The sequence below is a fragment of the Pristis pectinata genome, chromosome 4 (genome assembly GCF_009764475.1).
Source record: "Pristis pectinata isolate sPriPec2 chromosome 4, sPriPec2.1.pri, whole genome shotgun sequence".
NCBI lineage: Eukaryota > Metazoa > Chordata > Chondrichthyes > Rhinopristiformes > Pristidae > Pristis > Pristis pectinata.
Window position 1 is genome coordinate 108040861 of NC_067408.1, and position 19583 is coordinate 108060443.

General features: G+C 38.2%; 2 protein-coding genes across 2 annotated transcripts in view; one reads left to right on the forward strand and one right to left on the reverse strand.

Annotated features, from left to right (window-relative positions):
• LOC127569109 (intersectin-1-like) overlaps positions 1-6169 on the reverse strand; it is a 36682-nt gene extending 30513 nt beyond the window's left edge. The window contains exon 1 of the mRNA XM_052013459.1: positions 6073-6169. Coding sequence (XP_051869419.1) covers positions 6073-6169 — 97 coding nt within the window. The remainder of the gene's footprint in view (positions 1-6072) is intronic.
• Positions 1-19583, forward strand: part of itsn1 (intersectin 1 (SH3 domain protein)) — a 230712-nt gene that overhangs the window by 109712 nt on the left and 101417 nt on the right. The window contains 8 exon segments of the mRNA XM_052015098.1: positions 9107-9216; positions 9880-9943; positions 10662-10799; positions 11601-11704; positions 14813-15075; positions 16764-16913; positions 16993-17133; positions 17600-17687. Coding sequence (XP_051871058.1) covers positions 9107-9216; positions 9880-9943; positions 10662-10799; positions 11601-11704; positions 14813-15075; positions 16764-16913; positions 16993-17133; positions 17600-17687 — 1058 coding nt within the window.

Sequence of the window (19583 nt, forward strand, 5' to 3'; positions counted from 1 at the left end):
GGAAGAGGTGCTTTGACAAAGCAGAAAAGGGTTGAAAGATTGATAAGATGCACCGGTACTTCAGAATGAGATTTATTATCACTGATTTAGATGACATGAATTTTGTTGTTTTGTGGCAGCAGTACAGTGCAAAGACATAAAATTTCTGTAAGTTACAAAAATAAATAGTGCAAAGAAAAAGGAATAATGAGCTACTGTTCATGGACCATTCAGAAATCTGATGGTGGAGGGGAAGAAGCTGTTTCTGAATTATTGAATGTGGGTCTTCAGGCTCCTGTACCTCCTCCCTGATGGTAGTAATGAGAAGAGGGCATGCCCTGGATGGTGAGGGTCCTTAGTGATGGATGTTGCCCTCTTGAGACACCACCTCTTGAAGGTGTCCTTGATGATGGGGAGTGTTGTGCCTGTGACGGAGCTGGCTGAGTCTACAACCATCTGCATTTAAGTATGCCAGTTGCTTTTCAGTTGACAAGCTGGCGTCACATTATTATTGTATCTTTATGTATAGTTTACCTACATTTTCCAATCTTTATACTTTATTTTATTTATTGCCTAGTCCAGCTGCGGCTTCATCTTTCTCTGCTCTTTCTTTTTCAGTTTCCACATCTAAATAGTGCTCTCATTTCTGAAAGAGGCCACCCTAGTTAGACTACACAAACGGCACTCATTAATGCCAGAGTTCAGTTACCAAACAGCAGTAGGTGCCGGATTTCTGCATGCTCTGGCAAACACACAAGTCCCAGACTTGGGTTTCGGAAGGCTAAATCTATCAATCTGCTCAATCACTGAACTCAACTTTGCGCCCAGTCTTGAGTTTTGCCTTTATGATCCTGTGCTATGTTCGTCCTGGAAATGTGTAACTAATGGAATCCTCCAAGAATCAATCCTTGGGCCTTGCTAATGTAGATTGTAAATAATTGACTTGGACGAGAGGGTAGAGCATAATGCATCCAAATTTGTTGATGATATGAAAGACGGTGGGAGGGCATGTTGTGATGAAGATATTTGGACTCTGCAATAGGATATAGCTAGGTTTAGTGAGTGGGTGAACACTTGGAAAATGGAGTTTAATGTAGGAAAGTGTGAAGTCATGTACTTCAATAGGAATCAAAAGGAGGACTATTATTTAAGTGGGGAGAGACAGTAAATTTGAGTGGAGCACAGAGGGATCCTAGGTGTTTGTGTGCGTGAAGCACAGTAGGCTTGCAAGTGCAGCAAGTAATTAAAAAGGCAAATGGCATATTAGCCTTTATTGCTCAGGGTTGGAGTTTAAAAATAGAGATGTATTGTTACAATTACACAGTGTTGATGAGGTTGCATCTGGAGTGCTGTGTACAGTTTTGGTCCCTTTGGAAGGATATTATTAGCACTGGAGGTAGTCGAGAAGAGATTCACAAGGCTATTCCAAATTGCTGTAAAAGTTAGACCTGTATTCTTTGGCATTCAGAAGAATGAGGGGTGGTCTCAGGGAAACATTTAAAGTCTAAAGTGGGCATGCAGTGTAGATGTTGAGATGTTCCACTTATGGAGAATCTTGAATAAGAGGACGTGATTACGGGGTGTGGGGAGTGGGAGGGTGGGGTGATTTAAAACTGAAGTGTGCAGGAATTTTTTGGAGGCTGGTGATTCTCTGGAATTCTTTATCCCCAAGGGTTTTGGAGGCTATAACACAGGTAATATTTAAAGAGGTAATTAGATTTTTGAAAGATCAGGGAATTGAGGGTTATATGAACTGTAATTAAAGAAGAAATAGTTAGTCATTTAATGTAATCAAACCAAGTCATTGTGGCTTTAGGAAAGGTAAATAATATTTAACAAATTTGCCAAGCCTCTCAGGATCTTATTGAATGGTGGAATGACCCACTTTTGCTCCTGTTTTTGTCTTTTGCATGCAAGCCATTGTACTAACCAACAGATCTACAATAGAATCCACTTCAGTTAAGACTAGTGTCAAACAAAACTGCATCATTGCCCAATAATTTTTCTTAATTTTCCTCAGCACTATGTTGCACAATACCTCCAAAAAAATACTTGCCATTTTTTTCATGGAAATAATCTTCAGAACTAATGGGAAACTGATCCACTTACAGGGTCAAGGTCATCCAAGCCTCAATAGTGATGCTATAGTACACTGATAATTGCTTGCATTTGCACATATTTGGAGGCCAAGCTCTAAAACACTGTTGAAGCGTACACCAATGCACACCAGAAGATGGGCATTATACTCAACATCCATAAGACAGAAGGTCCTTATCAATCTGCCCTTATTGCACCACTGCCCTTACTACTCCACAATAAGGCTTCATAACAAGATCCTATAAAACGTGGACCTCTTCCCTATCTTTGAAGGCACCTCTCATGAAGGCAGACATCAGTGATGAAATTTACCACCACTTTCAGGCCTTGGTCAGCTAAGGAAAAGGGTATTTGAAGATTGAGATCTCGGCCTTGGCCTTGGCAGAAAACTAGTGGTCTGCTGGGCAGCAGTGATCTGTAGTCTATTTGCTTAATCTGTATTACTTACCACAGGCATCTCAAGGCATTGGGTCAAGCAGGTTGTGCAAGACTGCAGTCTTTTTGTGGTTGTGAACAAGATGACTAACTCCAATGAAGTGATTTATGTGGTAGTTCCTGAGAAAGCTTTGAGAGCCTATTGGGATAACCTGTGGTAGCACTAGAAATGTTAAGTGCTCTATGAATGGTCAATCAAGTTACTAGACTGGCTGTTAAACATCAGTTTTTAATTATTGTTATTTGTTTGCTTCTGAAGGGCTCTGGCGGACATGAATAATGATGGAAAGATGGATCAGGTGGAGTTTTCTATAGCCATGAAACTGATCAAGCTAAAATTACAAGGTCATCAGCTTCCCACATCACTGCCGTCCTATCATGAAACAAGTACCAGGTGGCTGTTCAACACCAGGATTTGGTTAGATTCACATTCTCCTACAAAGCACTTAGTTTTATTTATCTTGCTTACTATTGACTTAAAGCAAGTATCTGGCTTCCACTTTGAAAGCTCAGCTGTTTCATTTTGCCAGCTATTGTACAGTGTTAGAGTGGCAGTGGTTTAATATTTTTCTCTCTTCTATCCAAGGTATAGCCAATGTTTCAGCTTGTCCTCCATGGGGCACAGTAGCACCTTTGTCAATGGCACCAATGCCAGTGGTAGGGATGTCCCCCCCACTGGTATCTTCTGTTCCTGCAGTTGGAGTTCCTGCACTAGCCAATGGGCACCTTCTATGGTGCAGCCTCTGGCTGCCTTTGCTCATCCGGGTGAGTATTATTCTGTGAGTGAAAATAGGTAATTAAAGTGTGCGAGAATGAATTGCTTTTGACTGTGACTTTTATAAATTGGAGGATTAGGTAACTTTCAAATGCAAAAACTTATTTAGATCAAACAATCCTGACCCCCTCATTTCAGCTCCCATTTCCTTCTCATTTAGTCCCTCAATCCCCTTGAGGGGGATCTCATTGTAACCTACCTGATACTGAAAGGTCTGGACAGAGTGGACATGGAGAAGATGTTTCCATTAGTGGGAGAGTCTAGGGTCTGAGGGCGGGGCCTCAGAATAAAGAAATGTCCTTTAAAACTGAGGAGGAATTTCTTCAACCAGAGGGTGGTGAATGTGTGGAATTTGTTGCCACAAAGGGCTGTGGAGGCCACGTAATTGGGTGTACTTTAGGCAGAGATTGCTAGGTTCTTGATTGGTTAAGGGGGTTAAGGGTCAAGGGGAGAGGGTGGGAAAAATGGGGTTTGAAAAAAAAAAATCAGTCACGATTGAATGGCAGAGCAGAATGGTCTAATTCTGCTCGTATATCTTATGGTCTTCTCCAGAAATGTATCTATTTGTCTCTTGAAACCATTTAAACTGTCCATTTCATTGGACTTGACAAGGTACTGCACAGCTCTATTACCCTTTTGAGTAGGAAAGACCTGTCTGGCCCTGACTCCCCTTAACTTTTTAACATGAACATATCTCCATTTTTGGATCTCTAGATGAGTGAACTTATTTCGCCATTTGGTTAACCAGTCCCTGGGTGCATTTATGCATCACTCCAGCCACCTCCTACCTTTTCTTATCTAGATTTATTATTATCCCCCTCATTATCTCCCTTTTAAATGCAACTGTGCAATTCTTTTCAACATGAAAAGAATTGCACAGTTGCATTTAAAGGGAGATATGGTTGAGCAAGGATGAACTTGAACTAATCAGTTAATAATACTGAAAGTATCAATTATTTTACCCCTGTCTCTGTGTTGTTCAAATTGAAAACTTGCATCACCCTTAACTTTTCCAATTGTACTTGCACCCTTTTAAGGAATAATTGGATGACCAGAATGAAATAAATTTGCATAGATGCAAAGATACTGCAATTGGGGAAAGATAACAAAATTAAGCTGCAAAACTTTATAGAGGTGTAGAGAGACCTCTGGTTTCATGCAGTCAACTGTCTGGTAGCAGGGCAAGTTTACATGACTAATTTTCTTTTTAAACAAGTCCTGTCTCTTTGGGTTTGAATCACCAGTACACCTCTGCCAGAATGTTATCTGCTAAACTTTAAGAAGGTATCATTGCTTTGAAGTGGATTTAGAGTAGATTTATTAGGATAATCAAGTTATGTGGCAGGTTTAGGGAAGCTAGATTTCACCCTAGAGCAACAAAACTTAAGGTGAGATTTAGCAAATCTGGGGGACTTTGACAGATCAGTTAAGATGACCATGTGGAGAAATGCTTCCCAGTGGTTGGCAACCAGAGCTCTTGGATTCAAATGATGCAGCTTGTTGTGATGTGGAATGCACTAGCTCGGGAGGTAGTGAAAGGAGATTGAATTGTGACTTTATGAAGGCAATTAGTTGCACATTTGAAAAGAAATAGATGCAAGACTGAGGAAAGAGTAGGGGAAGGCAAATAATTAGATATCATTTTCAAAGGGTGAGTATAGATATGATTTGGTTGAATGGTGACTTCCTGTTCCCTTTGATTCAGTGAATTAAATGTTGATTGTTAATAATGCATATTATGCAGTTGAATTAATAATGAGCTTTAATCCCATTGGTAGTGCTTAAGCAAATATATGAAATAAGATCATTTTGGCTATCTTAGTTTCTCCAGCTGAAGAGACCTTGTAGCAAGTAGTTGTATGTCACCACTGTCGGTCATAGGGGTATTCAGACCCAGAAATGGCCCCATTGGGTTAGGGAGCACAAAATTGTCGAAGGTCTATGCTCTTGCTTGGCTTATGATTTTTTTCAAAATATTACATTATCTAAATATTTCCCTCTTCAGGAAACAAATCTCAAATACAAAGTTTTCAGATAAACACTTGAAATGCCACTGTATAGAAGAAGGCTAAAGGCCGAGTGCTAGAAAATATGATTAGTGTGGATAGATACTTGAAGGCTAGCATGGATGCAGTGGGCCAAAGGGCCTGTTTCTCTGCTGTATGCTTCTATGACTCTATAGTTTTACAAATTCTACTTCCTATGATGACATTTAATTATTAAATCGTCCAGCATTTTGTTCAGTTAAACTCCTGAACCATTCATTTGGGATCACTCTTGAGCATCTAAATTCCTGATGCTTACAATTTTGCCATTTACTAATTTGATCTAGGGTCCCCTCAACTGTACTTCTGACTTGTTTTCCTTCATCCTGCTTTGATGAAGGGCACTTTTTTCTAGTTTTTCTCTGTTCTATCACAAACCTAATTTTGCTGTTCTCCTGGGAATTAATTTCGTGGCTGCTGTTTGTAGCTCTCTAAGAATTTAGACAATTTTGTGTCCCATGTCTCAATGACCAGAACTCAAACACTTGTGTGGTACCAACCATGCCTTTGTGTGAATTTCATCAATTTGTACTGTTGATGTTACAGACCTGACATTTTGTTTTATTGATTCCTAATATGCGGTGATTACATATTTTTGAATTTAAAGTATTTTAAATTTTCAACTTCAATTATTTCAAAACCTTTCATGGAGTGCTTTCATCTTCCCTAACTATTCCTTCCCCATCTTGTCTCTTGCATTACCACCCACAGGTTCATATCCTCTCCTCTAGAACATTGTACCAGTATCTTTTCTATATTTGTAGTGCATTAGATCTATTTTATGAAGCTTGTGTTGTGTGCTTTTCTTTCCTTGCATTGTTTTCTTTGTAGTTCGCATTTCTCTAACTTTGATGTTTTCCTTTTGAGTTTTGAGTCCAGGTTTTTAATGTGTATATCAGAATCTGTAGAAAGTTCACCTAGATGTTCCATTACCCCAGCCATCCCTACACCCCAAACCCCAACTATTAGAATAACTTTTATGATAGTACTTGTGCTTATTGATCTTAAACCAATCATTATGCATTTCTGTTTGTAAATCAGTAGGTCTCCATCAACTTATTTGATTTTCTTTTGATATGGGTATCTCTATGCTGGAAAGTTGGAATAAATTAACTATTTATTTGGTTGTTACTTCATTTAATAATGAACCTGGCGCACTAAGAGTTGAGCTTCACATGCGAGTAGTGTTTAACGCACTCTGGGTGATGTCTCAAAGCACTTAGTGAAGTAGAGCAGAATATTGTCAAAGAAGAGAGTGAGCAGTGATGAAGGTTAGGATTGGATAGGCCAATTTAAAGAAGATCTGAGATTCTTGAGAGCATAGAGGGGGCTAGTAAGATGCAGGAAACTTGGCAACCTGCTTCTGACGTTAATCTGTTTACACTAATGCTACAGAAGGGGAGACAAAGGGAGAAGGAAACAATAAGATGTACAGTAGTGAATGAGGAAGTTCAGATGTAAAAATAGGAGTTGGGGGGCATAAATAACCAAGTAGGTGGTTAAAAACACTTGAGGTATGAGAAAACAAGAAATGACAATGTTATTTTTTTTAAATCCCACATAGGAGCCACATTGCCAAAGAGTTCTTCCTTCAGTCGCTCAGTATCAGCCAGTCAAGCAAATGGAACAAAACTACAAAAGGCACAGTCATTCGATATGGGAAATATAAAGTGAGTTATTCAATGAAATTTAAATTTCCTATAACTTTAGGTCTGGGGGCCACATAATTGAGGGAAAAAAATCTTTACTTAAAAGAAAAGGCAGTATACTTCTGTCATTCCCTAGACTGAGCTTGAGTTGAGAGCAACTTGATAATATCTTGGCCCCTTCAGTTTTTTTATCCTCTCTTACTTAACTCTGAAAACTTCAATAATGATTTATTCACTGAACATTTTCTTGCTTTACAGCTGGATGTTGCTGGTTGAATCATAGATCAAGTTATTATTTTCTTAACTGTGAGATTGCTTATGTAAGTTATGTCATGGAAAAGGGAAGATGAACAAGCAATAATAATAGATTTTTTTATTTTTTATTGACTTAACACAATTGATCCGAAGCAATTGCATTATTGGCAATTTGAAATGTACAAATTTGCAATACGAATTTAAACTTGCAATATAAATTTCAAATTGAATTGGAGGCCACCTTAATTTGTAATAATCAAAATTGCCAAGTATTCTTCTTTACTTAACTGAATCATTCATGGACTTAAAAGATTTACATTTAGAACAAAGAAGATTCCAGCTTAGAGCTCAACTACCAACCCTTCCAGATTGTCATGGGTTGTGGCATTTTGTGCCCACAAAGAGAATACAGAAAATTTGGGACAAGTCGCCGTTGTTGATGGCAGGGATGTTCCGAATTGGAAAGGGACAGGCACGGTAGTGTAGTGGTTAGCATAACGCTATTACAGTGCCAGTGACCAGGGTTCGATTCCCGCCGCTGTCAGTAAGGACTTTGTATGTTCTCCCCATGTGTACATGGGTTTCCTCCCACATTCCAAAGATGTACGGGTTAGGAAGTTGTGGGCATGCTACGTTGGCACCAGAAGCATGGCGACACTTGCAGGCTGCACCCAGAACACTCTACACAAAAGATGCATTTCACTGTGTGTTTCAATGTATGTGTGACTAATAAAGATATTTTATCTTATGGGCATATTGACTTAGGGAGTGGAAAATAGTCTGTTTATACTCCTGTGGGGTGTGTGTGTGTGTGTGTGTGTGTGTGTGCCATAAACTTCAACTCGTGACTTTTTTTTTCTTTTAAACTTGCATTTTCATCTTTCCCTGCAAATTGTGTAGTTTGTTGACCTACATCAAAACTGGTATGGCATTGGAAGGCACCCATTTGCTTAATGAACTATATTCCATATCAACTCCAAGCCTTGAGGAATAAAAAATTTCCTCAGAAAATTTAAATTTCAAATAGACAAAATTTGAAGGCTAGTTTGGAAATTTGTTGTATTGGGAAGTGGAGGGAATGCTTTGGGAACTGAAAACTTGAGTACCCATGATCTAGATGAAATTTGTTTCTTTATGAAATATTCAGTTGGTTCTTAATTTCTTGCATAAATTTTGAACTTAATGTTGTCTGTTGAATTCACTTCATATAAAAATGATGGGTTAAGATTAACTAGCGATAAATTTCTTGTGCATGAGAAAGCATTCATTCATTGATTTAGATATCTTCTTTAGTTGTTGTTTTCTTCTAGGTATTTTGTTTTAGCTAATGGGCTGTTTCCGCACATCTGGTATAAAATAGGTTGCAAGGATAACTGTCTTATTCTTTGTCTATTATCCCATTACCCACCTTTCAATTCTTGTACAATAATAACAGCGTGGCTGGGATCACAACCTTCTGTGGAGCAAGTACTTCCAGTATACAAAAACATTTGTCTTCAAGTAAAATGAAAACTCTTAGGAAGGACATTTTATTAAATTTTGTGCTGCTGACTAATGGAGACTCCTTTTTTTGTTAGGGTAAGATTAAACCATCAGGACCAATTTTAAAATAATTGCATTATTTGAAATCTTCAGATAACACAATGATCACTTGCTAAAGTGCTATGAATTGTGACCTGTGGCAAGTTTTACTTTCAAAGTTATTCTTGAATACATGCAGTTAATTGCCTTCAATAAGTCTCAAAGTGATAAAATTGATATGTTGAATACAATTTCCTGGGTGTTCAGTTTTAGTATAAGGCTCACCTCAAAGGTGCTTTCAGGGAAAGTAGAATTTGCTAAATTATTTTGTTAATTTTGGTCTATTCTAGTTTGCCGTCCACAGCTGCTGCTGTAGAATGGGCTGTTCCACAATCATCCAGATTGAAATACAGGCAGCTCTTCAACAGCCATGATAAAACAATGAGTGGGCACTTAACAGGTAAGGTATTGGTGAATAGGTCATAATTGATTCTTTCAATTTTGTTAATTCATTAGGTTGTGCATGGATTTGATTGCATGTTGCACAGAATCACTAAAAATTCATTTTCTTTTGTGTGCTATGTTTACACTTGACAAGTATTTTTACTAGGAATAGAAAAATTGCAGCAAAATTTATCATGACTTGCTTATCTTATTCCAGCTCCTTTTCACACCTGCAGTTTTGTCTGGGTGCTTAAATTCATTACACTTTATTTGATTTGAAACCGATATTACTAAACTTCATAATTTAAAAGCAAGTTTGTTCTAAAAGTTAAGTGGATTTTGCCTACTTGAATTTGTGTAACAAATTGTATTGGGGATATTTATTTATTTTCATTTTTTCTTCCCTTTGCCATTTTTTTCCTTAAACCTTGTTCTGCAATTCTTGTTCTTTTTCTTTATCTTCCCTTTATCATATATTTACTTTTGGATCATGGTTAACAATGGCAGTTACAACACTATTTCCTCTAGTATTTCAATCAACTTTTCGAAATTTGTACATGGGAACGGGCTACTTGTGTCATAGCCCAACCAGGATTTAAAGACGTAGGACTGAACAAAAAGGATGGATACTACAGTAATGGAGTAAATGACAATTAATTTGCTTTTATTCATTTTGCAGGTCCACAAGCAAGAACCATTTTGATGCAATCCAGTTTACCACAGGCTCAGTTAGCATCTATATGGTAAGTATTGTTCTTATTCACTAACAAATTACTTAGGATATAGAATGTTACAGCACAGTACATGCTCTTTGGCCCATGATGTTGTGCTGACATTTTATCCTGCTCTATTATCTATTTAACCCTTGCCTCCCACATAGCTTTCCATTTCTCTATCATTCATGTGGCTATCTAAGAGTCTCCTAAATGTCCCTAATGTATCTGCCCCCACAACCTCTGCCAGCAGTGCATTCCATGCACCCACCACCTTCCTCCGATCACCTTCAAAGTATGCCTCCTCATGTTAGCCATATTCGCCCTGGTTAGCCGTTTCTTTAGAAACTTAGCATAAGGGTTTAATCAATGTGTCTTACCACTTCATATCTGGAACAAAATGTTGTACAGCAGCTATTTTGCATTAAAGACTGTTCAGCTGAATGCACAGTAGTTCAGAATGGCAGAATATAGAACTGTGACCTTTTGGTGCTTGTGCATTGTGCTTACATTTTTAGCATTACTTTGGTGAGAAGGAAATGATAAAGTATGAGAGAAGAATTTCAACATTCTATCCCTAGAGTAGTTAAAAATCATGTTAAATGATTTAAGGGTTTGAGTGGGTGAAAAACACTTACTAATCAACAAAAAAACACAGTATCAGCAAAATCATGGTTAAAGTTGTATTTTGTTTTTGAACTTTTATTATGGCAACCCATTTTTTCCTACAATAATTCTTCTTCTGTAGGAACCTTTCTGATATAGATCAAGATGGAAAACTTACAGCAGAAGAATTCATTCTTGCTATGCACTTAATTGATATGGCCATGTCTGGGCAACCGTTGCCTCCTGTCCTGACTCGAGAATTGATCCCACCTACGTTCAGGTGAGTCGCCTATAAATTGCTAAATTAATACAACTTCTAGTCATGTAGTTCTTCAATATAATTAGTGGATTTCATTTGGAATATTAAAAGTGACTCCCAGTTGACAAAATACTTTTGTAAGACAGTTCATGTGATTCATTTGTGATTCAAATTTAACAAGGAAAGAAAAACATAATAAACTTTGAATGTGTGCTAACAGTAGTGCCTGTCATGAGAACCAAGCCATCATTGGGTCTACCAAGTGTGACTCCAGACTTGCCCCGTGCAAGGTGGCTTGGCAAGCCACTCTGTTGAACCTTTATTGCTCCTTTCAGATAGAGTACCACAGTGATTCATGGAGGCAACTCTTCACTTTCTCAAAGGGAATCACCTAGAACTCAAAAATGAATGAAAACCTGCAGCCTATTTTTCTTCTATTTGAGTTTTTGTTGGAATCTGAATTGAAGGCTATGCACATCCACTGCAGAGAATAGATGCAAGGGCAAAAAAAGTCTTCATTCCTTAACTAATTTAATGGAAAAGAACATACTTACTGCAATTATCCAGTGCCACACAAAGGTCATACAAGTGCATCCTTGAACTCTGATCTAGTACACTCCATTTAACAATCCAATCAAACCTCCAAGGCTGTGTCTGAACTAGTTTTTCTATAGTAAAGAAATGTGAATGTTGTTGTAATTAAATTAATACAAGTAATTTATTTGTTTTTTTTTGCCAGTTGCATAAAATAAATTGAATTTAACTTATTACTTTGAAATCACTTAGATGTTACAGTCCAACAGTTCTATTTGAATATTGCAGAAGAGCCAGATCTGGTAGTGGAAAATCTACTGGAAGCTCATTGTGTATTGATCAAAGGGTACCTGAAGAACCACAAGAGGAGGAATCTGAAAAGAAGTTGCCTGGTAAGTGCACTTAATTAGGCTGAAAAAACAAGCCATGTGTACAGGTGTGGTCACTACATTATAGAAAGGATGTGGTAGCAATGGCAAGAGTATAGTGGTTACCTGGAACAAGCTGGCCGAGGTGGGAGAGACCGATAGAATTACAACGTCTCAAAGGCATTTAGACTGATACTTGGACAGGAAAGGCATAGAGGAATGTGGGCCTAATACAGGCAGAAGAGGTTAGTGTAGATTGGCCTTAGAGTTGGCATAGATAAGGTGGGCTGAGAGGGCCTGTTTTTGTGCCGTACAATTCTACAATTGTTTTCTTGAATGCGTTGAGAGGAATTTCTTTCTAGTTTGGTACTTGAAGATTTCCACCTCACCAATTTGAATAAGTGAGTTGGCTTGGAGAGCTTGAGTTATCAAGAGAGATTGGATAGACCAGGTCTGTTTTCTCTGGAACAAAGGAAACCGACAGGTGACATGGCAGAGGTGTATAATATTATGAGAGGCATAGTTAGGGTAGATGGTCAGTCCCACAGTGAGGGTGTCTAAACTAGAGGGCATAGGTTTAAGGTGGGGGGGGGGGGGGGGGGGGGGGGGGGGGTGGCCGAAAGGAGATCCAAGAGGTAAGTTTTTCACACAGTAGTTGGTGTCAGGAATGAGCTGCCAGAGGAGGTAAGCAGGAACTGTAACAACATTTAAGAGTCATCTGGACTGGTACTTCAATGAGCAAGGCATAGAGGATCATGGAATTAATGTAGGCAAGTAGGGTTGGTATAGATAGGCGTGATGGTTGGTATAGATAAGGTGGGCTGAAGGGCCTGTTTTTATGCTGCATGACTCTGACTGAGTTGAGTTTTTCCTTTTTTTTTGTTCTAAAATTTGTTCCACTCATTTCCACTGGTTTGAGCTCTGCCAAGTTCTTGGGGGAGAAATTGATTTCAGCTTTGAAAGTGGGGAGGGGGGTGGGTAGAAGAATTTGAAGATGGAGAAAGACTCTGCTTTTGCACATTAGCAATCCATGTTATTTTATCCTTTTGAAAAAGGATGTGTGGGGTGGGGTAGTCACGATCATATAACACGGAGACGGGCCATTCAGCCCACCTCGCCTATGCTGACCAGTGGGCACCCATCTGTATTAATCCGATCTTCCACACTTGGCTCATAGTCTTCTATGCCAGGCAATTCAAGTGCTCGTCCAGACACTTATTTAATGCTGAGAATAATGCTGCTTCCATCACCCACTCCAACAATGCATTCGGGTAGCGATCTTCTTCATGGTGCTGTTCTGATGCACCTTACTTAATATAATTTGTGATTTTGCCTATTGGACTAGGAATAGTGGTTCAGAAATTTGATAGTAAGATGGGACGTATGTTATTTAGAAAAGAACGAAGTGGGAGCTTTGTTCAAAGATGGTGGAATTCACCCAGTGAAATGATGAATTTGATCCATGTGAAAAATTAAACATCGCATGGAATGCCCTGGCAAGGCATCGGAGTATAGATTCCTAGAACATGAAAACACTGGATTGATAAGAGTCAACTTTGTTTAAAAATAAAATTGAGTTTTGTTAGGTATAGAACACAAATGTCACCAGAAGATAAGCCTATGTGGATATAATTAGCTTTGAGAGCACTATGAGGTAGTGGACTCTCCTTAGTAGGAAAGGCATGGAAGGGTCATGGTGGAAAAATATAGAAAGCTTCAAATGAAGATTCATTGGGATTCCTTCTGTTGTAAAGAAATAAAAATAAATTAAGGAAGAAATGGCGGGTGGGGAAAATCAGGCCTTCATTTGAAAAGTGTAGATTATGAAATGAGGCAACCAGCTGAAGGGCCAACAATGATGGATCATAAGGAAGTAATTGAGATGTGGAACAAAGCAAGAGAAGCAACAAGAATTATGAGGCTGTGGAAATCATTTATAATTAATGATTGAAGTCAAAATTATTTTGGTGTTCAAGATTAGGTGAAATGTGCAGGATTTTTCTTTAGTGTGGAGAATGTTTGGGGAGATTGATTGGAGAAATGAAAAATGATCGACTAGGAGTAAATAAGAAACTAGTTTCCAACGATGGAAAGCTCTGAAACCACAGATTGAGGGTAATTGGCGAAAGAACCAGAGGTGATGTGCAAAAACCTTTTTGTACATGTTGAGTTTTTAATGATCTAGAATATATTGCCTTAAAGGTTAGTGGAAGATGATAAAATAGATTTATTGATAGCTAAAGGGGAAAATATGAAGTGCGAAGGAGAAAGGACAAGCGAGTGGGATGAACTGGATAACTCTTTCAAAGACCTGGCATGATGCACCAGATGGCTGTGCTCTGTGCTGTATGATATACATGTGCTGGTTGGTCTCTCTGGAAAAATTCCCTAAAGCACAAAGGAACATGAAACTTAACTTCCTGGACAGGAAATGGTCAGCTTTCTTTTGTTCCCCATCATCATCTAGATTGTACTTTCTATTCTGTCTTCAAATTTCAATCTAACTGGGTAATGCCTTAGCAAGTCTGATCAATAAAAATGTCAGATTTGAGATTTGGTTACCTCCTCAGATTTGTAATCTTGGCAGCAAGAACTTGGACCAAAAAAACTTTGAAAGGAACTTAAAATGAAACTCTTAATGAGATTTGGCTTGTTTTATTTTGAAACAACTCTGCTATAGTGACTGAGAAAGGCTTGATGCCATTGGCTGTAATACATTTCTGTTTCTCTTGCTGCTTGTAAGACACCTCCTTAGCTTGGTATGTTGCAATTGCAAAGCAAATAATTTTGTGAGGTGGTAGTAATACTTTCGCCTCCATCCTATCCAAAATGGTTATACAACTGAGTGATGAAATTCTTTTTCAAGCCCATAGCAAGTGATTACTAAATAACTGACTTATAAAAAAAATATTGCCAGGAAGTTTACAGCTGTGATAATTAATAGTATGATTTGTAATGAGTTTCAACGAAGGGATTAAAGGAAGGTAGATAATTTGTGTGTCAAATAAAATGACTTTCAGATGATGGGTGATTCAGGTTGTAACTATTATTATCAAAATAATTTCAATATTGTATGCAGTCACAGGTTTTCCTTGTATGTTAAACTGTCCCTCAACTTCATCTGCTTTGCAGTGACATTTGAGGACAAGAAACGTGAGAATTTTGAACGCGGGAACCTTGAACTTGAAAAACGACGTCAGATTCTTCTGGAGCAACAGCGAAAAGAACAGGAGCGATTTGCCCAGTTGGAACGAGCAGAGCAAGAACGGAAGGAGCGGGAGCGTCAAGAGCAAGAAAGGAAAAGACAGATGGAGTTAGAAAAGCAGCTGGAGAAACAACGGGAGTTTGAACGACAAAGGGAAGACGAGAGAAGAAAGGAAATAGAAAGACGAGAGGTATACTTGTTTGAGTAGTGGCAGTTGGTAATCTACCTTAATTTACAAATTGCATATTTTAAATATATAACTGCAGCACTAGAAATATTTCAGTTTTACCTTAAAATCTGTAATTATAGCCTGCTGCACTTCAGGCTGTATTATTATCTTGTTCACCTATCTACTGCTGCTGTGGCTAAATATTAATACTGGTGCATTGTCTTATGCTTTGCAATTGTTTGCTGTGTTTGAAAACATTATCCAGCAAAACTGCTTTTTAAAAGAAATATTTTGTACATTGAAAGGAATTGTGTTATTCTGCAATGTGAAAGTTGAGTTGATTGTTATCATACTTTTATATTTGTTCGGAGTTTGCAGTGCTGTTATTATGTAATGTTTTTTTGGTCGAAACAAGTTATTGGGGCAAAATGGCATATTCATTTTGTTATTTTCTGTGTTAATGTTTCATTGCATTTTAGGTTGTACAGAAATCCAGTACTGTATTTGGGTGCTCAGGTTGAGCTTCCATTTATATTTGTTTGACTACCTGTTTTCATTACAATACTTGCCCATGTCAGAGATTTTGGATACAAGTGAACAAGAACTTGCTGGGATCACAGTACATTGAGCAGCTGCTTGCATATCTAGTTAGGAGCACTAAGCTATATTGATTAAGACCCAAGTGGTGGAATATCAGCTACAATGTCTACTTTGCCATGTCCCATAAGTGAGACACACTAATTGGTCAGTCATCTCCAATGTGGTGCGACCTTGGTGTGTGACTGCATGAGGTTGAGCTGATCTGCAGTTTGGATCGCCACCCATAACTCTAAACAAACACTACCCGTGAAGAGAAATTATTGTGGACCTCAGGAGGGTGGTTTTTAGACTTTGTTCTTCTCAACATGCCTCCCTGGTACGAGCGGTCCAACCAATGTCAAAAGGCTCAACTTCATAATTTCAAGCAAGATAGACTGGAAGCGTGTGTTTTTCCTAAATCTCTTGAATTGTAAGTGCTAAACAATTTGATACTAATTTTCTTTTAGCTTCATTAATACATTTCAATATATAGAAGAGTGCTGCAAATTAAAAGGCAGAATCAAGTTCATTTTTCAAGGATTATTTTCCATGAGATGCTTAAAAATTATTTTGATGTCAGTGTATATTTAATACAACTTTTACATTTTTTAAATTTGATTTCTGTGGACTTTCTTTGGAGTAGTAATATTTGATCATATTTTTAAAAAAATTATCTTAAGTGTATAAAATACATCGGGGGAAAAATAATTTGGGTTCCACCAGTCAGTGACCATTATATGCATCCAAGCATGCTTCCCTGAGGGCTAACTTTGTGTGCAGTTTTAATTCATGCTGAGATTCCTTCTTTCTTATTGCAGATAGATATATGATGATATTTGAAAACTTTATCTGCAGCTAAATAGGGCATGAGTTGTCACTGGCATATCTAAAGGGGGGAAACATCTGGGATTAAATTATAACTACATCATTTCCCATTCCATGTACACCAGAATCAGAATGGTAATTTTTTGGCTACTGGTGTAAAGTCAAATCAGGAGTAATCTATGTTCCTACTATGTTGGTGCAAAAACAGTGTGTGTAATGAAAATGTTCAAATTACGACGCTGAGTTTGAGCATTTTCGGGGGATGCTGTTCATTTCATTTTACAATGATATTATTTTGACTGTAGGCAGCAAAGCGTGAACTAGAAAGGCAGCGCCAACTGGAATGGGAGCGGAATCGTCGACAGGAACTCTTGAACCAACGAAACAAAGAACAAGAAGATATTGTTGCTTTGAAAGCAAGGAAAAAGACCTTAGAATTTGAACTTGAAGCCCTTGTGAGTTTGTATGTGAACAAAGGTATCAGTTATTTTGGAATAGATACATTGAGATATTGATGCAAGTTTATCTTTTCAGAATGATAAGAAGAATCAGTTGGAAGGCAAGCTTCAAGACATCCGGTTTCGTGTCTCTACTCAGCGGCATGAAATTGAGCATACAAATCAGACAAGGGAATTGCGAATTTCAGAAATTACACATCTACAGCAGCAATTGCAGGTCAGTTTTGAGTTCGTATGAGTTGTCATATCCTTTCCAGGATAAACATCTTCAGTGTTGATGCCTTCTGGTAAACCAATTTAAATTTTTAGCTGAATAAATCTGAATCTTCATTTGTTTTATAATGTTTCTGGATCACAAGATTATACATGCATGATTAGGACATGCTATAATACCGCCACTTGTAACTACCCCTTCAAGTCGCACACAATCCTGACTCGGGAATTTGTCACTGTTTTCTTTTAGTGTTGTCATGTCCAAATCCTGGGGCTCTCTTCTCTGCAATACTGTTGGAATAGTTCCACTACAGGAAGTTGAGACCAAGGGAATAAATGTTGGCTTTGGCAGTGATGCCTCCATTCCATGAATAATTTAAAAAGTACAAATCTTTCAACTCAATCTTGCCCAATCTATGACTAAAAGAAGATTGACATAAAAATACTAACTGTTTTCTTTTGACCTGTAGGAATTTCAACAGATGCTCAGCCTACTGATTCCAGAGAAACAAGCTCTCAATGATAAATTGAAGCAGGTCCAACAGAACAACCTACATAGTAAGGATTATTTTAATCTAGTATATTTTATAGCTTTCAAAAGATGTACTTGTATGTCTGAGAAACATGATTCATGACACAATTAGAATAAAATTTTGGTGGCTTGAAGAATATTACAATTGCAGTATTCCTCAAGATAGGAAATCAGGTTATCTTTGAAGTAGACTAATTTCAACATTTGACCCTGACTTTCTATACGTTTTGTTATTTCTGTTAATGGTACATTTTAATCTGCACTCGCCAGTGCCTCTCCCTGCTCTGCTTTTAGTACCATTACTTCTGAAAAGTGTGAATAGAATTGGGAAGGAGGGAACTTTTGTGATGCCTAATTAAGGAGGAATTTGAAGGTATCTATAAAAGCACAAGGTTTTGAAGTTAATAATTTCTGCAGTTTACATATGGATATTCAATACATTTGCACCACATTGTATTTTTAATGTTAACCTGGTTGTGACAGAGGCTATGCTATTTCAGCCCTCCAACGGCATGTAATGAAATTGAATCATTAAAGCTGGCCATCTGTTGCTCACATCCAGAGGAAACGATCTGAAAATGCTGGATTGCTCAAATAAAAATGACTTACTCCATGTATTGTGAAAATGAACTTGTTGTCCATGCCCAGCTGTTTTCCATCTCTCCAGTTCACTGCAGTTGATTCCCAATGGGCAACAAATGCAGCCTTGATCATGTCAAAATATGCAAGATCACAAAAACTTACCTCAAAGAAAAAGCATCTGTTATTTTCCTGATGAGTTGACTGCAACATTGCTGCTCAATACCGGAATTGAGAAGCCTAATGACTGAACCAAAAGTGGTGTACCAATTTGGCTTGACTCAATGTGTTGGATCTGCCTGTCCCATAGCAGACAGCATTTGAAGAGGCAAGATCCAGAAAGCATGTAGGCCCTACATGATGTTTTTCTGGGGCCTTACCTCTTTAATACTATGGAGTGGAAAGTGTTGGATAGATTGATCAACAGGAGAGGTGATAGCTGAGAAGAAATTAGAATTGGGGAGAGATGGGTCAGCATGGACCAGGTGGGCCGAAGGGCCTGTTTCCATGATATATGATTCTAATACCCTCACTGGCTGTGGTGGAAGGCAAAGCTGGGGAAGAGCTTTGTCTCCTGGCAAGGTATTTTGACGGTTTTAGAATGTGTCTATCCAACATTGAAAAACAACCAAAATTGATTTAAATTGGAAATAACAAAGTTGATTTAAAATTATTAAGAGATTTCAAATAATCATCGTTCAATCAAACATTAATTTTAAAAGTTGCCTTCTCCAATCTGTAGCTGAGACTTCCTATTGAAATGAATGGGGCCTCCAATTTTGTGTCAGATCTGACAAGGCCTAGCTTAGCTGCAGGTTTCCACGTGGGACCTCTCAGTGGCATGCTGTACCAGAGACGACAGCAGCAGCATGTTACTCAAGTCTCAGACTTCATTTTCTTAAAACATAGAAGGCTGTCATTTTCCCCATTGGGTCTCGTTGAACTCTTGGACTAATCCCATCCATCTCATTTAACTTATTTTCCTCTAGGCTATTTTCTCACACATGCCCATTAACTCCAGTCTAATTCTCCAACCAGCCACCTGCCTACAGAAGGGTTAATTTACAGGGGACAATTAACCTGCCAACTAGCTCTTTAGGATGTGGCAAGAAACCAGGGCACTAAGGGAAACTGCACAAAGGAAGCAACAGAGATTGAGATAGGATTTGGTTGTCAGATCTGTGTATCAGGAACACTACTGCTGTGCTGCTCTTGTAGTAGGTCTATTTAATTCTGTGGCTTTCTTCACTTGAAACTGCTGAATACCAGTGGTTCCCTTTAGAATGCAGCCATGACCAGAAATTGTGCATTTGTTAGTGGAGATTGCTGTTATTCTTTATTGA